This window comes from Coptis chinensis, chromosome 8 (assembly GCF_015680905.1).
Source record: "Coptis chinensis isolate HL-2020 chromosome 8, ASM1568090v1, whole genome shotgun sequence".
Lineage (NCBI taxonomy): Eukaryota > Viridiplantae > Streptophyta > Magnoliopsida > Ranunculales > Ranunculaceae > Coptis > Coptis chinensis.
The window spans coordinates 59784629-59804490 of NC_141463.1; the positions used below are offsets into that span (position 1 = coordinate 59784629).

The window sequence follows — 19862 nt, forward strand, 5'->3', positions numbered from 1 at the left end:
CTTCGTAGCGCGCAACTCACCGCTTGAAATCGATTTGGATAGTTCCAAAAGTGATTCAAACATGAAAGGAAAGGTTCCAAAAGGGATTCCAAGGCTTGTATGTCCTAAGGGATATCTATACAAACAAAGGAAGGAGAGAGCTCTTCCTTTCTCGCCCCCATCACAAAAACTCAAGAACAGATCGAGAGCTTGCTGGAGAAGAAGAAGTGGAGTTGCTAGAAAAGAAGCCAATGCCTACCACCACGGTTTTGTTGATGATTTCTCTTCATTATTCCTTTGTTTCTTCCACCATGTTTATGAGTAACTAAATTCAAAGCTAGGGCTTTGGTGAAGTCCTAGAATTACGTAGGATTTTCTTGATTACTGTTTACTATTCTCAACTTGATTTTTAATGTTTAGCTTGATTAATTTCACTATTTATAGTAGCATTACTTTCATGGATTATATCTCTCTTGATAGTCTTCATGTATTGGCTAGTCCATTGTTAGATTAAGTGTTGTTATCATCAAAGCTTTGCCTTTACTATTATTATAAGCTTGTGAAGAGTTGTGCTGTAAGAACACAGTTATTGCTAGGAGTTTATACTTATGTGCTGAAAATTCAAGCAACCTAATACATAGATTGATATAAGATATACATGATCACATCTTCGAGCAAGCTAGGGTTACCTTTCCCTCATGCTTCTCGTACAATTAAAGAGAACTTTAAATTAGTGGATTTAGAGAACTTACAAGAGTCTAAGGTGGAATCAAACGCCTTAGTGGTTCTACCATTCATAGTTAATACAAATTTCATAGTTTTCATAGTAAAATTAAAATAGTTAGTAGTTAAACAATCTTCAAATCAACAACCATAATATTCAGATTAGGTTAAATAGTATTTTATACTTCAGTTATTCCTAGATCACAATTCCTATGGGTTCGACCTTGTTCTCACACACCTACTATAATAGACTTTGTGCGCTTGCAAGTAATAATAGTAATAGGAGTTAATTAACTTGTTTATTTAGGTTGATTAAATTCGTATCAATTTTTTGGCGCCGCTGTCGGGGATTGTAGTGGCATAATTGAACGTTAAAACACTGTTTTTTGTATTTCGTGAATTTTCGTAGTTAAAATTAGTCATAGTGATAATTTAAGTTTCTGTTTCGTATTTCCTCCATAAGACCATAGGAACAAGTTCCTGACCTCTGTTATAAGTTTCCTGAAAAATTTGAAAACCACCTGTGAGAACCTTAGAGCACGTCCGCGCCCTAGTTTGCCTTTCTGAAGAGCGCGCCCGCACCTTTCTATAGTTTTCTGCAAATTAAAAACAGAGCACGCACGCACCTTGACTTCTATATTGAGACATCTAAATTTTTTCAGGCTACTTCCAATTGCTGTGAAGAACCCAGAACCGTGCTCGTACAAGTGTTCCAGTGCTGGCGGACACAGTGAAACTAAGGGAGGCACTTTTCTTACTCGTAGTTTAAATTTGTTTGTCTTGTGTGTCGTGATAGTTAAATAAGAGTCCTAGGTTTTAGAAGTAGTTTATGGTAGAAACTCGGTCTGATAACACACCTATTGCACCATTTGATCATGAGATTGAACGCACTCTCCATAGGAGAAGTAGAAATCCCGAGTTAGAGGTACCCGTAACTTTTGTTGGCAGTACACCTATTTTTATTGACATGGAGGTAATAACAATGATGTGGTTGCCCATGTACCTAGATCTATTAAGGAATACATATATCCTATTAGGACAACCCGACCATCTTGCATCGTTCCCCCTGCAACCAATGCTAATCACTTTGAGTTGAAGCCTAATCTGCTGGGGCTCCCTCCTAAGTTTAGGTGAACAGAGGAGGAAGATCCATATCTTCATGTGAGAGAATTTGCGGATATTTGTGGGACTATTAAGCTTTAACAATTTAGTGACGAAGCTATAAAATTAAAATTATTCCCATTTTCTCTTAAAGAAAAAGCCAAGAGTTTGTTTCACACTCTCCCATCGAATTCCATAACGGGATGGGAAAAGTTATGCATTGTGTTTTTAAAGAACGTTTTCCCTAATCATAAGGCGACTGCTTTCAGAAAAGACTTGTCATCTTTTTACCAAATTGATGGAGAGTCATTATGGAAGTGTATGGAGCGGTTTAAGGACATGCTCTTGCAGTGTCCTAACTATGGCCTAGATAAGGGTAGGCTAGTACAGATTCTCTATGAGGGTCTTGATTTTAAATATAAGGCTATGATTGAGACCATGAATACTGGAGATTTATGTGATAAGACTATAGAAGAAGCATGGACCTTTTTAGAAGAAGTCTCTGAGAAAGTCCAGCAATGGGAAACTAGTCGTGAGCCTAAAAAGGTGGCTAGGCTACACAGAATGGTTTGTTCCACGTTGACAAGGAATTTGTCACGAATGCTAGGATGGCTGCTTTAATTAGAAGAGTTGAAACTCTCAAGCTAGAAAAAGAGACAAAGTCTCTAGCTATGGTTAACAATATTAAGGCCCCTAGGTGACTTTTGTGTGATAGTCTTGATCACGTTATAGATAATTGCCCTGGCATAATTGCACAAATCAATGCTTTTAATTCATACCAAAAGCCTGGCAATAATCTTTTTTCTAACACGTATAACCCTGGGTGGCGTAACCACCCCAATTTGTCTTGGTCTAAGGGTTTACATCAGGGAGGTCCCGTGGGTGACTCGAACCCCGTGCAACAGTATGCACCCCACCACCGAAACCCTCACCTTTAGAAGAAAGCCTAGCTCAGTTATCATAGGCCACTTTTCAATTTCAAAAAGATATCCAACAACAATTGCTTTCAAACTCGCAATCTATTGCCAAGTTGGAAGTTCAAAATGGGTCAGATTGCTAGTAATTTGAATGAGAGGGATAAGGGTAGGTTTCCTAGTCAACCAGTGGCTAACCCAAGGGGCCAGTTGGAAATAGGTTCTAACTTGAACCAAGCTCACCAGGAGCAAGCCAAGTTTATCACTGTTCTTAGGAGTGGTAAACTTATTAATAATAAGGTTGAGATGCTTAGGGACGCTGAGGTCAGATCTGATCCTATAGAGTGTGAGCAGGAGGAAAGTAATGTGAGTAAATCTGATAGTCATAATTTACCTTATCTCTTTTTGTGTGTAGATGAGATATGGGATGTGGATTATGTAGATAGATGATGTAGATGGATGATGGTCGTTGAACAAAATAGAAGCGAATCAAAACCTAATTATCCCTCAATAAGTAAAGAATGAGTAGGGTATCGTTCCACTTTTAAGTGTATGTTTATGTGAAGGACAGGACTGGAAAGGGGTTTGAGGGATTAAAAACTATTATTATATATTTTATATTCTAATGCTAAACTAAACTAAACTAACTAAATTATTGAGAATTTATAAGAGAGGGAATTCAAGAGATTATAATCCACCAATACTTTTGATTTAATGACCTTTTGCTTCATGGTTGTTCTCACAAGTAGATTACAATTAGGCAATCGAGCAAGTGCCAATGCCCTCTTGGACGAAACATCGTTAACGAATAACTCTACTCAAGGTTGTTCCTAAGTTTTATGTTACTAGTATCTTCTTTCCTTTTATGTGAGCTTGGGCAGCTATTTAATGAATTACCATCTAAGGCAAACATAAATAATACTTCCCTTACTCTAAAACGCTACACAACTAGAAGAAAAGTAGAGACTAATAGCATAATATTCAATTACAATAAATAAAACCCTATTCTAGCATGATATTCAATTGCAATAAATAAAAGCATGTCACTAGCAAATATTCGATTGTAATAAATAAAACTCTAAACTAACATGATATTCGATTGCAAAAAATCTTAATCTATACTTCTATCCCCTGGTCTGGGCAATGGAACTAATAACTAAAAACATAAATAACTAACCTGATTGAAGAACACTATGAACCAAAAGAATCAACAAACCCTAAGCACCGACTTCATCTTCTCCCTTGAAGGAGAAGATTAGTCTTCCATAAAGAAAGAAGAATATGAAGAATGAGAAGAAGAAGAGTCGAAGAACATAATACTAGAAAGACTAACTTATTAAGACTCGGCTAGTTAAAATCGAATATTTTATTATTAATCTCTCTCTGCCTCAAGTTCTGGAGACAAGAGTATAAGTGAATTGGCAAATTACATGAGGCACTTAGGTCCTCTATTTGTTCTAGTAGCATTCCAAACCGCCATTTGTTTCCTAATACAAATAGACTTCTTTCAGAGTCCAACTTCGTCTCCAAAATTGAGAAGGAATTGGCTACAGTGTCGTTTCATGCATCTAGACGCACAATCCATGCATCTCAAATGTGAGCAATGCATTTGGACTTGCGATCCATGCGTCCCAGATGCGAGCAATGCATTTGGACGCGCAGTTCATGCTTCCCAGACGCGGAAGTCTATTTTGTCTCTTCTGCTATATCCTTCTATCCTCTTTTACGGGCTTTGGTCCAAGAAACGAATCTTTTGGACTTGGGCTTCCAAATAGGCTTTAAAATAGGTCCAAGTCGCATATTTAATAGCTTCAATTCCTAGGCCTTCTCCATGATTGTCCACGGGCTTCCCATGTGATCCTTAATGCTCCGAATTGCTCCGTTTTACCCCTTTTTCTCTAATATTCCACAAAACTCTCTCTTTCACCTGTAGAATCATAAAACATAACTTATAAACACTATTAGTCCACTAAGATGGCTAAACAAGAGGCATAATCGAGGGTTAAATTACACTTTTTGAGCACTTATCACAACTCCCAACTAGCCTTTTGCTAGTCTCTTAGCAAATAAGATAAAAAATAGATGAGTGATCAAAATCATATCCTAATAACAAAAATAAAATACTAACTCACTTTCATAGGCATCGCGATTGCATTTACCATATGCAACAAGGCTTTAAACCTTTAAGTTCCCTAAAAAGGACGAGTTATAGTCTCGTGAGGGTTTTCAGGTGATGGTTTTCATTGTATCTCTATGATATTTCCTTGTAATCTTCCTTTTGTGCTATTTCTTCCTCCTTGTTCTCCTCGTATACTCAGAAACATATGGGTATGGCTGATAAAGATTTTGGCTATACTCCTTGTCTGGAGTTGGGTAAAGGGTAAAGTGTTTTATGAAAGAAAATGGCTTATTGTAAGGCTCAAAAGGGTTTAATCATGATGGTCCTACTAGGTGGGATAAAGGCTAAATAGGTTCACTACTTGACTTATTAGTATGATACTCTGTTTTGAATAGACTACAAGACATAATGGCTATCTCCCTAGTTGATGTCACTTCGTGATTAACCAAATCAACGAATAATGAGACTATATTACAACGACATAAAGAATTGAAAGATGTTGAGTCACTAAGACTCGGATTTTTCATAAGAACTCTCCAAAGAATGGGTATAAAGCTCAAGTCTCATGGGCTAAGTCTAAAAATTCTACTTCCAGTTTACTAGGGGTTTAAATCTCTCTTCTAGCAAAAGTACACAAAACTGACCAAGTATTATGGTGGTGGCTTGATAAAGAATTCTATCAACAAGAACTATGTCTGAGCATAATAAATAGTCTAAGCGGTAATGAAATCAATAATATCAACTATCTATCAAACTCCACACTAAGCAAAGATAATAATATATATCCCGGACTCATCATTAAAATTCATTTTTCTCATGCTACTGATATAGAAATAAAAATATTTTTGTTTTTGAAAACTAATTTTCGAAATTCATTTCTCAAGTACTTCTCAAGTACACCCTCCCCCAACTTGACTTCTGCATTGTCCTCAATTTATAGAAATTAATTAAATGAAATGAATGCGAAAAAGGGAAGATGTTACCATTGATACTGAATATCAAAATTAATCCCAAAAATAAGAACATTTCCTTTTACCAAGATTTTTTTTTTTTTTTAGGTCTTTTTAAGTCAGATCCCTAAGACTATATATCATGCATTATCAATTTGGAGTGAGGAGATCAGATTTTCTTACCTAAATCTAATGAATGTTTGGAGGACGAGGAGGTCTCACCTTGTGGGTTGTCAAAAATACTCCTTGATATGCTGGAAAGATTGCTAGTGAAGTTGCTTCTCTACCTTGAACTATTTCAAGTCTGATGATTGTGTGATAGGCCTTGTGGTTCTTCTGTGTAGAAGATTGATGAAAATATTTCTTTCTAACAGGACAATAGTATCTGATGTCCCCTTTACCACCACAGTAATGATAATGGATGTCTGGCTGACTACGCTCAAGGTGGGCGGTAGACTGGTTCACATACTTCTCTTGTTCAGACAATAATGGTGTAGAAGAGGCTTCAACAGTGCAAGGCTTCTTATCAATATGGTCCACTTTATGCTTCAGAAGACTCATTTAAGCTTCTAGATTCTGTTGTTTTTTCAAAACTTCTTTAAGATGATTCTCTAGTAACTGATTTTTCTGGGTAGAAGTCTGTTATTCATCCTTAAATGTAGAGTTCATCTTCTCAAGATATGATACTCTCTCTGTCAATTTTCCATTCTGCTCACTTAAATCCTGAATTTTCTGCAAAAATTCCAAGAACATGGCTAGCAACGCCTCTGTGGTGGGGTTCTCAAGTTCATCACAGTTTTTTGTAGATTGAGCACTCTCAATTGTATCTTCGAATGGGAAGGATTCTTGTATCATGCTATCAAGGAAGTACACCTCTCCACCTTCGGTGTCATCACAATCCTTATACAACAGGTGAAAGATATTTATGTCCATGGACATCTTACCAAAGTTGATCTTCATTTCACCGTTGTGACAATTTATCAAAGCTTTTGTGGTAGCAAAGAAAGGTCGGCCTAGAATAATTGGAATTTTATCAAAGGCCTCCTTGGTGTCTATCACAATGAAATCCAATGGATAGTAGAAATCGGCTACTTGAACAAGAACATCCTCAACTATGCCTCTGGGAATCTTTGTAGAACGATCAACTAACTTCAATTTGACTTTTGTAGGCTTTAGGTTCTCCAGGCCCAACGCTTGGAACACATGATATGGCAAGAGATTAACACTATCACCAAGGTCTAAAAGAGCATTACCCGTGAATTTTTCTCCTATCTTGCATGATATTATAGGACTTCCTGGATCTTTGAGCTTGACTGGAGCTTGCTGATGGATAATAGATGTTGTTTGTCCTGCTAGAAACGCTCGCTTTGAAACATGAGTACTTCTCTTTATGTTGCATGCATCCTTCGAGAATTTGGCATATGGTGGCAACTGCTTGATTGCTTTGAGAAAGGGGATATTGATGTTATCTTTCTCAAATGCCTCCTTCATCTCTAAAAATTACTTGTCTTTTTTTCTTTGAGCAAAAAACATCGAAAAAGGTGCCTTGGTACAAACACATCAGCATGTGTCTGCTCTTCTTTTTCTTCGGCATTCTTGCATATCTTGTCTTGGTTATCTTGACAAATGGGAGTTGAAAGGATTTTTCCCACTTCCATTTGAACTTCATTTGAAATCTTGACCGATTGCTCTGTAGCAATGTCATCGTGAGAAGGTAAGTTAACCTTGTTGTCTATCTTCAATCCTGATCTAAGAGTAGTAACTGAGCTGACATAATCATAGAGGTGATAAGTACTAGCAGTTGTCCCAATGTGGCATACATCTTCACTCTTCGATATTGGTTCCAATAAGCTAGGTTGAATGGCTTGTGTCTTTACAGACAAAGCAGTAGTGAGTTGGTCGACCTTAGCCTCTAAAGACTCCATTCTAGAACATTGACTTGCCTGAGATTGCTAGAGATTGAGCTGATACTGTGCAAGAAGCTCTAGAACACTTTCAAACTTCTGATTTTTTTGTGATGGCAAAGTAATAGCATTCTCCAGGTTGGCAGGTGCAGCATAATTTCTCCTAGGATCAGGTACTAACTCTCCACTTGTATTGGAATTTTGCTGAGAGTATAATTGTTGTTGAGGAACCAACTGTGAAGTTTCACTTGTTTGTGGAATATAACTTTGATCTTGAGAACCTGGGGGTCCAACGTTCTGTCTCTAATAATTGCTTTGAAAGTTATTACCACCTTGGTTGGGCCTCTGAAATGAGTTTATATTGTACACTCCAACTGATGCATGTTGATAGTAACCAGGACATTCTAGAGTTGCTTGAGAAGTGTCTGAACAGACTTTGCAGTATCGGCTAGCTTGCATAACTAGGAGAGATTTAGCTTGAGACTTGTTGATCTTGGAGGGATTCATGGAGAACTGGTTGAATTTCTTACTCAGAGTTTCAATGCTGGTGGCCAGGCTGGCCAATGTAGACTTCAGTTCTTGATCTGATTGTTCATGTGCTTGGTAACCAAATTGCTTTGGCTCCCCCTCCATGCTAGCGACATCCTCGTTGCTAGTAGTCCATTGTTGTGTTTTTTCAACTATATTCTCGAGAAAGTTGTAAGCTTCCTCTCCATCCATTGATGTAAACTTGCCTTTGTGCATTGACTGTATCATCTGCTTATTCATCATCGAGAGTCCTCGATAGAAAAAATGAGCAAGTGTGCTCTTATCATAACCATGATGTGGACATGAGACTAGCAGATTATTGAATTTCTCCCAACTTTGATGATATTCTTCAGTCACCTTCCCTTTGAAATTGTTGATGGCTTGCTGCATGGCTTCTGTCTTCTGAGGTGGGTAGAACTTGTTCATAAACTTTGTTCTTAACTTCTCCCCGGAATCTATTGAATTGATCGGCTGTGTAGTTAACCATTCAGATGTCTTACCTTCGAGTGAGAGTGGGAACAAAATCAACTTGATACTCTCATCTTTGATATTCTGGTTCTTGAAAGTTCTGAGGACTGATAGAAATTTGTCCATGTGAACATATGGCTGAACATTGTCTGAACCATTGAACTTTGGAAGCATAAAGATTACTGATGCTCTAAGTTCAAACTGGTTAGATTCTGTCTCTGGAAAAAAAATACTGCTGGGTGGGTCTCCAATGATTGGCGAATAGAAATCGCTCAACTTCTTCCTCTGCTGCGCTTGCATGGGTGGGATAGCTTCATAATTATTCAGGTCCACAACACCTCCATCATTACGTGTGGCCATTATATCAATCTTGTCTAGTATTCTTGCTATGTGAAGATGATGAAAAACTATCCTACTATGCTTGAATGCAATTAAACTAATATGCAACTATTATAAATTATACTAATATGCAAAACTACTTTCCTTCAACTTGGTTAGGCTTTGCAGCTAGTATCTCGCCCGTTGTCTAAAGTTGTCTCTTCTAGGGTTATGGTGAATCACTTGGATTGCTTAAGTACCACGGCCCACAGACGATAGTCCGTTTGTCAAGATTCAGACAAGAAACACCCACAGACGATAGTCTGTTTGTCAAGATTCAGACAAGAAACACTAGAGTTTGATGTTTTGCTGTGTTGGCTTACAACTTCAATTGTTGAAAAGGTCCTAAATGCAATTATACTAGAAAGCAATAAAACTAAACTATGATGCAACTATACTAAGAATGAAATAAAACTAAACAACGATGCAACTATACTAAGATTGAAATAAAAAAGAATGAAGATTCGACTAACCTGGATGGTAGATCTTGTCTCCGAGATGTCCTTCAAGCTTCTCTCTTTCTCAAAAGGATGGATGATGTGGCTAAAATTACCTCAAGATCCAAACTTCTAATCTTGAAAGAAAACGTTAAACATAAACAACTTAAAACAGCAGCGGCGCCATTTGACCTTGCCTCTTTTTGTGTGTAGATGAGATATGGGATGTGGATGATATAGATAGATGATGGTCATTGAACAAAATAGAAGCGTATCAAAACCTAATTATCCCTCAACAAGTAAAGGATGAGTAGGGTATCGTTCCACTTTTAAGTGTATGTTTATGTGAAGGACAAGACTAAAAAGGGGGTTTGAGGGATTAAAAACTATTATTATATATTTTAGATTCTAATGCTAAACTAAACTAAACTAACTAAATTATTGAGAATTTATAAGAGAGGGAATTCAAGAGATTAGAATACACTAATACTTTTGATTTAATGACCTTTTGCTTCATGGTTGTTCCCACAAGTAGACTACAATTAGGCAATCGAGCGAGTGCCGATGCCCTCTTGGACGAAACTTCGTTAACAAATAACTCTACTCAAGGTTGTTCCTCAATTTTATGTTACTAGTATTTTCTTTCCTTTTATGTGAGCTTGGGCACCTATTCAATGAATCACCATCTAAGGCAAACCTAAATAATACTTCCCTTACTCTAAAACACTACACAACTAGAAAAAAAGTAGATACTAATAACATAATATTTAATTACAATAAATAAAACCCTATTCTAGCATGATATTCGATTGCAATAAATAAAAGCATGTCACTAACAAATATTCGATTGCAATAAATAAAATCCTAAACTAGCATGATATTCGATTGCAAAAAACTTTAATCTATACTTCCATCCCCTGGTCTGGGCAGTGGAACTAATAACTAAAAACATAAATAACTAACCTGATTGAAGAACACCATGAACCAAAAGAATTAACAAACCTTAAGCATCGGCTTCATCTTCTCCCTTGAAGAAGAAGATTAGCCTTCCATAAAGAAGGAAGAACACGAAGAACGAGAAAAAGAAGAGTTGAAGAACATAAGACTAGAAAGACTAACTTATTAAGACTCGACTAATTAAAACCGAATCTTTTATTATTAATCTCTCTCTGCCTCAAGTTCTGGAGACAAGAGTATAAGTGAATTGGAAAATTACATGAGGCACTTAGGTCCTCTATTTATAGGGGTTACAATGAGTTCTAGAAGCATTCTAAACCTCCATTTATTTCCTAATACAAATAGACTTCTTTTAGAGTCCAACTTCGTCTCTAAAACTGATAAGGAATTGGCTACAGTGTTGTTTCATGCGTCTGGATGCGTGATCCATGCGTCCCAAACGTGAGCAATGCATCTGGATGCGCGATCCATGCGTCCCAGACGCGGAAGTCTATTTTGTCTTTTCTGCTCTATTCTTCTATCCTTTTTTGTGAGCTTTGGTCCAAGTAACGAATCCTTTGGCCTTGGGCTTCCAAATAGGCTTTAAAATAGGTCCAAGTCACATATTTAATAGCTTCAATTCCTTGGCCTTCTCCATGATTGTCCACGGGCTTCCCATGTGATCCTTAATAATCCGAATTGCTCCGTTTTACCCATTTTTCTCTAATATTCCACAAAACTCTCTCTTTCACCTGTAGAATCATAAAACATAACTTACAAATACTATTAGTCCACTAAGATGGCTAAACAAAAGGCATAATCAACGGTTAAATTGCACTTTTTGAGCACTTATCAATAATTCTTCTAGAAAGGGTGTAGGACTTCCTACTGCAGTGGAGACTAATCCTGTGCCATCCTATATACCTAAAGCTCCTTTTCCCCAACGTTTGATTTAGGCTAGGAAAGGTTCTAATCTTAATGAGATAATGGAGATGTTTAAACAGGTTCAAATTAATATTTCGTTACTTGATGCTATAAAACAAGTTCCTTCCTATACCAAGTTTCTTAAAGATTTGTGTACAAAAAAACTTAAGTTGAATGTGCATAAGAAAGCTTTCCTTATTGAGCAAGTGAGTTCTATTATCCAAAACCAAACCCTGCCTAAGTTTAGAGATCCAGGATGTCCTACTATTTCTTGTGTTATTGGTGATCATATGATTGAGAAGGCATTACTTGATTTAGGCGCTAGTGTTAACTTGTTGCCTTATTCGGTTTATTTACAGCTTGATCTAGGTAAGTTGAAAACTACACCAATTACTCTTCAATTGGCGGATAGGTCTATTAGAATTCCACATGGTATTGTTGAGGATGTTCTGATTCAAGTTGATAAATTTTATTTCCCTATTGGTTTTATTGTTCTAGATACACAACCTGTTCAAGACCCTAAACACCATATTCCGATCATCTTAGGTCGTCCCTTTTTAGCCTTCTAATGCTATTATTAATTGTCATAATGGAGTGTTAAAGCTTTCTTTTGGTAATATAACTACATAACTTAATGTGTTTAATGTGGGTCAAGAACCTCCTGAACCTGATAATTTTTGGGATGTTAATCTTATTAATAGAGTATAGTTCACGAGACTTTCTTGGAGAGTTATTCTGATGACCCCTATTGAGGCTTGCTTAACTAATTTTGGTAGTGGTTGTGATGTAGATGATGCCTCTGACTATGCAGTTGGGGTTGTTTTAGGTCAACGGTTTGACAAGATGCCTCATGTTATTTATTATGCTAGTCAAACTCTTAATGATGCACAGATGAACTACATTACAACTAAGAAAGAATTGTTAGCTGTTGTGTTTGCTTTAGACAAATTTAGGTCTTATCTCATAGGGTCTAAGGTTGTCGTGTTTATTGATCATTCGGCTTTGAAGTATCTCCTTACTAAGAAGGATGCTAAAACCCATCTAATTCGTTGGGTACTCTTGTTGCAAAAGTTTGATATAGAGATTAGGGATAAGAAGGGTACCGAGAATGTGGTAGCTTACCACTTGTCTAGACTTATAGTAGAGTCTTCTACTGATATTTTGCCTGTAAATGAATCTTTCCCTGATGAGCAACTTTTTGCTATATCCCAGTCGCCTTGGTATGCGGATATTGTTAACTATCTTGTAACAAAATAGTTTCTCTCTCATTGGAGACAACATGATAAATCTAAGTTTCTTGCTAAGGTTAGGAATTTTTTCTGGGATGATCCATACTTGTTTAAGTCATGCCCTGATCAGATTATTAGGAGATGTGTCCCTGAGAATGAGTTTCATAGTATTCTCTGTTTTTGCCATGACCATGTATGTGGTGGTCACTTTGGTCCTAAAAAGACGGCTGCGAAGGTTTTGCAGTGTGGTTTTTATTGGCCTACCCTCTTTAGGGATGCACATGAGTTTTGTTTGAGTTGTGATAGATGCCAGCGTACATGTAATATCTCCCATAAGAACATGATGCCTCTTTCCCCTATTTTAGTTGTGGAGCTTTTTAATGTGTGGGGTATAGACTTCATGGGTCCTTTTCCTCTTTCATTTGGTTATATTTATATCCTTGTTGTCGTAGACTATGTTTCTAAATAGGTTGAGGCAGTGCCATGTAAAACGAATGATCATAAAATCGTAGTTAACTTTTTAAAATATAATATATTTTCTCATTTTGGTACTCCTCATGCAATTATAAGTGATAATGGTACTCATTTTACACATCGAGCATTTTAATCTTTAATGAAAAAGTACTCTATTACTCATAAGCTTGCTACCCCATACCATCCTCAAACTAGTGGCCAAGTTGAAGTATCTAATAGGGAAATTAAATGAATTTTAGAAAAGACTGTACGACCTTACCGTAAGGAATGGTCTCAACGTCTTAATGATTCTCTTTGGGGTTATAAAACTGCTTATAAGACTCCTATTGGTATGTCTCCTTATAGGCTTGTGTTTGGAAAGGCATGTCATTTGCCTGTAGAATTGGAACATCTTGCTTTTTGGGCCATTAAGACTTTTAACTTTGATATGTGTATGGCAGGTTCACAACGTAAACTTCAGTTGAATGAGTTAGCTGAGTTAAGAAATGAGGCATATGAGAATGCCAAGATTTACAAAGAGCAGACTAAATTTTTTCATGATAAATCTATTATTTGCAAGACTTTTGAACCTAATAAAAAAGTCTTGCTATATAATTCTCATTTGCGACTTTTTCCTGGTAAGTTACGTTCTAGGTGGACTGGTCCTTTCATTGTTAAAATTGTTTTTCCTCATGGTGGTGTTGAGATAGAAGATCCGACGGATGGTCGTTTATTTAAGGTAAATGTTCAACGTTTGAAACCATACCTCGATGGTTTGGCCGGACAGGATATGGAAGAGGTAAGTCTTATTGATCATGTTTATCATGACAGATTAATTATAATGTATGTTTTATTGTTTTTCATTTCTTTTTAGGATTAGTTTATTTCCTCTTGTAGAGTCGCTTCACATTGATTCCATGAATTTCATTTTAGCCACTAGTCTACTTTAGCTTGAAATAGTGCTAATCCGAAAATCGGTTGTGCGAAGCATTCGTCTGCTAGAGACATTAATTGTAGCGCTTGTGGGAAGCAACCCATGTTTTTATTTTTGTTGAGTCTTGTGTACACATACCTCATGCATGCATTCCACTTTAGCACTTTTTCTCTGTCTTCTTGGAGACGTGTAACTCTATGGAATGAGATATGTGACACATGTTAGTCGTTGTAGTAAATTGGTTCCTTTTTCTATATTATCACTATTATATCTTTTGTGAGGTACTAATTTCTACAGGTGACTCAAGCCTTATATTTCATTCATGGAGCTATTGGTAACTTCTTTCCTTATTCTTTTACTTGTCCATGTTGTTATATTTTTAATTAGAGCATATATGTCACCATTAAGGACAATGTCTTAAATAAGTTTGGGGGTAGAAACAAATTTTTTTGTTTAGTGAAAGATAATACTTATTTATACTATGCACTTAGGGATGGTGGTATTGTTTCCTTTTCTATGATGATTATAGTCTAGAAGTCTCATTTAGCATTAGAATTAAGAATAGTTATAAGAAACTTAGGTTAATATGTAGGTAATAGTCATTGCATCTTTTCATAAATGTCTTGCATGAACATCATGACTGTACTTGGCAGTATTTTTCTGAGACCTAGGTTAGAGTGCCTAATTTTACACATCATGTGAGAATCTAGCCTAAAAGCCTCATATGAGTTGATATCTGAGTGATGACACAAGGGATAAGTTAATTCCGAGTAGAGAAATCACATGTCCACTTGCTTGATCACCATACCATATCCTAAAAGAGAATTTAGGCCCTCTTTGGATTGATATAGCCAGAAATTCAAACCTAAAGAATATATTTCCGCTAGTCTCCCCACTGAGCCTTTCATTAGCCTTTTCATAAACCTCCAATTCCTTACCCTATATAAAAGAAAAATAAAAGAATAAATATAGTCTACCCACTGGATAAGTTTGAGAAATAGGATGACATGAAGAAAAGAAAAGAGAAAGACCTGTGAAAAACCAATATTTGTTAGTTGCTTCAAAAGAAAAATAAGGAAAAGAAAATAAAGTTTCCATCCAAAGAAAAGAAAAATGAATAGATATAAAATAAAAAGTTAGAACTCCAAAAACAGAATCAAAGGAGTCAAAAGCCAAAACAAAATGGCTAAGGATGGAACCAAAGTGTAAAAGCAAAGTAATAACAATGCTTTCTCTAGTTACATAATTCGAAGAACTTATTTTCTCAAACTTGTCTATTTTATTTATCCATTCCATTTATTCTTAAACTATCACCTAAGCCATACATAACACCTAATAAAGACCTTTAGCTCAATTAGGAATAGGTTGGTGTGATAGTAAGTGATAGATGTGTTTGAACGACCTCAGCTCCCTTGGATGTCATTGAGATTGAGAGGAAAAGTGTGCCCACTGCACACTGGAGTGAGCAAAACCTAAGTGGAAAAATCAAAGTATGTTTGTCTTGGCATATGTGTGAGGACCTACTTAGGGACGCTATTCAAAAATTTCATAAACGGACCTACCATTGCATTTCATAATATAGTTTATTGCATGTTTATTTATTTTTAGATGATTTGATTATTATGCATGTCTTAACTTAGGTTTTAAAATGAGTATTCTTTATTCCTTGCTAGTGAGATGTACAGACACCTGAGATTAAATTAAGGAAACATTGTTGTTACTTCTTAGTCACTATAGTATAGATGAAGTTTGTAAATATCTTCTCTGAAAACGCTCATGAGACTAAACTCGTCCACTAAGGTAAACATAGGGGTTTAAAAGGCTTGTTGCACATGCTAAGTGTAATCGTGATTCCTACAAAAATGAGTTAGGATTTTTAATTTTTGTTATTAGTTTAGAGTTAGTTCGCTCGAGGACTAGCAAAATGTAAGTTTATTTGGGGTATTTGATAAGTACATAAATGCTACACATGTATGCCCATATTTATGTTATATTGTCTAGTTAATTAATGTAAGTTCCTTTGATTAGTATATTTCCTTGGCTTTACATAAATCAACGCGAATACGAAGAAACGAGTTGAGACTGAGGACTTTACGGAGTTGTGAGATTCTCACATCTTGATTACAGAGAGAATACATAAAACAAGATATGAAATAACATGTGTATGACATTATAAAGCTACTATAAAAAGTTGAGGTACTGTTGTCAAGAGGTCAGAGTGCGCCCACGCTCTAAGAAGCCTATGTCAGAGCGCGACCTGCACCCCCTTCTAATTTCGCAGAGTAATAGTGTTTTTCTAGACCCTTCGCAGCACGCAACTCACCGCTTGAAATCGATTTGGATAGTTCCAAAAGTGATTCAAACATGAAAGGAAAGGTTCCAAAAGGAATTCCAAGGCTTGTACGCCCTAAGGGATCTCTATATAAACAAAGGAAAGAGAGAGCTCTTCCTCTCCCGCCCCCATCACAAAAACTCAAAAATAGTTCGAGAGCTTGCTGGAGAAGAAGCCAACGCCTACCACCACGGTTTTGTTGATGATTTCTCTTCTTTATTCCTTTGTTTCTTCCACCATGTTTATGAGTAACTAAATTCAAAGCTAGGGCTTTGGTGAAGCCCTAGACTTGCGTAGGATTTTCTTGATTAATGTTTAGTGTTCTCAACTTGATTTTTAATGTTTAGCTTGATTAATTTCACTGTTTATAGTAGCACTTCTTTCATGGATTATATCTCTCTTGGTAGTCTTCATGTATTGACTAGTCCATAGTTAGATTAAGTGTTGTTATCATCAAAGTTTTGCCTTTAGTGTTATTATAAGCTTTTGAAGAGTTGTGTTGTAAGAAGATAGTTCTTGCTAGGAGTTTATACTTATGTGCTAAAAATTCAAGCAACCTAATACATAGATTGATATAAGATATACACGATCACATCTTCGAGCAAGCTAGGGTTACCTTTCCCTCATGCTACTTGTACAATAAAAGAGAACTTTAAATTAGTGGATTGAGAGAACCTACAAGAGTCTAAGGTGGAATCAAACGCCTTAGTATTTCTACCATTCATAGTTAATACAAGTTTCATAGTTTTCATAGTATAATTAAAATAGTTAGTAGTTAAACAATCTTCAAATCAACAACCATAATATTTGGATTAGGCTAAATAGTATTTTAGACTTCAGTTATTCCTATATCACAATCCCTGTGGGTTCGACCTTGTTCTCGCACACCTACTACAATAGACCTTGTGCGCTTGCAAGTAATAATAGTAATAGGAGTTAATTAACCTGTTTATTTAGGTTGATTATATTCGTATCATATCCCTCTTAGGGAAGAAGACAAAGATTATAATTTTGACTCTCTGAACATAAATGAAATCCAAGAAGATTTCCTTCGACTCTTTTGCAACCCTTATTTGCCACCTCACGAGTCTCCTCCTATTAACATCCATTCATCCCTTGACGTCATGACAGAAGAAGAATTTTTCACCCTCTAGCCTATTGATTCTTCTGACCCACCTATTGAGGAATGTCTTACATATCTCAAGGCCTTTGATGATATAAAACTGAGAACACTAGCTGAGCACCATTCACCCACCGCACATCATCCTGTCACTCATTCCCCTACCACCACCTCAATTCCCTTCCCTCCACCTTTTCAAAGGAAACCTGAGTTTGCACTTGACTTTCTAACTTCTCCTGTGCTTCATGACATTCTAAACCCTCCTAATACGACAATAATACCCAAGGACAAGCCACTCGATCATTTTATTTTCAGATATGAGACAGTATAACCATACCCTTTCAATGAGTTTTGTGCTAAACCCACGTTCTCATTATTTCCACCCCTTCCTTCTAACACTTATCCATACTCTAAGTATTTTCCACAACCATTGTTTTCCTCACAATCATTCACTTGGCCACCCTTTTGTTGGAGGAAAAAAAAAGAAACTGCATGCTTGGTTACGTTCTATGTCTATCAGACTTCGCTCTCATTCCGTTAAGTCACGTCATAGGAAATCTTGGTGCCTTATTTTGTTTGGAGGTGCTTTCTGTGTTATTTATTTATGTAAAGACCCGCAACTTTTTCAGTTGTTGATATATGGTAAACTGAATGTTAATACATATTTTAGATAAAGTCTCGAGTATCAGACTATAAAAGACTCATTGTACTCTATTCCAATCTTATATTATGGGAGTGCACCATTAAGGTAACCGGGCCCTCCTTTTGGAGTGAGTGGTTGTAAGTGCCGGATCTTTAGTCCACATTTCATGTAACTCACACATTCATCTCTTGCACTTTTTCTTGTTATTTGAGTAGTGTTTCTCTATGGAGTGAGTTTCATTTTTATTTCTTTCTCGCAATTTTGTTTTTCCAAAAATAAAACCTATAAAAATTAAATAAATTAAAAACATAATCATATTCGTAAGTCTAGGAAATCTAACTTTAAAAGACCCATGTTTTTTGTAAAATACCACCTTTCTGGAGTGTAGGCCAAACAAAAAATTTCAAACTTAAAAAGTGTTTTCAAATTTTGTTTTGGGGTGGCATAATTTAGTCTTTCATTTCAAAACTTTTTGTCACCTTTCACTACAACAAATATGACATATGACATCACTAATTTTAGATCACTTTCAGCCAAGTGATGTCATATGAAAACTATGACATCACTTTTCTCAGTATGTGATGTAATAATTATCACAATTTTTTTTTAACATCACTTATTTGAAAGACTGATATAGTAGAGTTATACAACATCATTTTAATAAGTGATGTCGTGATAGTGATATAGTAACATTTTTTTACGTCACTCGCCATGTCACTTAAAAAGTGATGTAATATCTATGTATTCAACATCAATTTAAAAGTGTTGTCACTCACCGTGTCACTTATAAAGTGATGTAATATCTATGTATTCAACATCACTTTAAAAGTGACTTTGTCAAGTTTTTTGAAATCACTTCCGTAAGTGTTATTATTAATATACCTATTAATTATTAAGTTAATTAGTTAGAAAAAACTATCTAAAAATAAATTAGGTTAAATAGAAATAAAACAAGCGCGTGATTGGTTCGCCCATAAACGAGAAATAAAAAATAAAAGCCCGCGATTTTTTCTACTAAATATATTTTGGCTTCCCCAGTTAGAATCGAAAGATCATCAAAAAATTAGAAATAGAAATTAAACAGCCATTGGTTTTGCTCGACTAGCCTTAAAACGAAAAAATAGAAATAAAACCGCTAATTTGATAATCGAAAATTTTGGTTTCCCCTACTGAGAGAACTTGGTATAAGTTATACTTACGGGCAACCGGTATGGGAAAAGCTAGAAGGTCGGCTGAAAATTATTATAATCAGGTTTGTTTCTTCTTCCTTTCTTCCTCTCTTCCTCTCCTCTTGATTTTATTCTCATATACATTAACTAATTCATACTTTGTTTTCACGATTTCTTCAAAAAGAATCATCATTTTCAGTAGATCTTACACGTGAGCCAAGGAAGAACGCAAACAGGTTCATTCTTTTTCTTACCCCTCTCCATACTCGATTTCCGATCTTTTATTCAATATATTTGTGTTTGTCCGGTGGTGTGATAAATTTTTAGTGTTTTTCAATTGGTTGTTTTTCTCTCAGATGTTCTTTGAAGATGGGGAAGTTTCCATATCACCATCATTAACTAAATCATCTCTCAGACTTTCGCCTTCATCATCTCAGATCATATACTACTTAGTGGACTTCTCGCTCTGCTTTTACTCATATCCTCTTCAGGCGAATCATTAAAATGTAATCGTAAAGGCATACACCAATAACCCGCCAAGAAAAAAAAAAAAAAAAAAAAACAATCTTGCTCTACAACTTGTACTACTAAAGGACGCAATTCGTGACTATTGTCATTGTT

General features: G+C 36.0%; 1 protein-coding gene and 1 pseudogene across 1 annotated transcript; both read left to right on the forward strand.

The window, feature by feature from the left end:
• Nucleotides 1-2846: 2846 nt before the first annotated feature.
• Nucleotides 2847-11930, forward strand: LOC147482220 (uncharacterized; annotated as a pseudogene).
• Nucleotides 11931-12099: 169 nt separating this feature from the next.
• Nucleotides 12100-13923, forward strand: LOC147482221 (uncharacterized). Its single transcript, XM_086579242.1, has 6 exons — nucleotides 12100-12288; nucleotides 12433-12606; nucleotides 12721-12838; nucleotides 13304-13393; nucleotides 13505-13842; nucleotides 13918-13923. The coding sequence occupies exons 1-6, from the start codon at nucleotides 12100-12102 to the stop codon at nucleotides 13921-13923; spliced, it is 915 nt and encodes a 304-aa protein (XP_086435368.1).
• Nucleotides 13924-19862: the final 5939 nt, after the last annotated feature.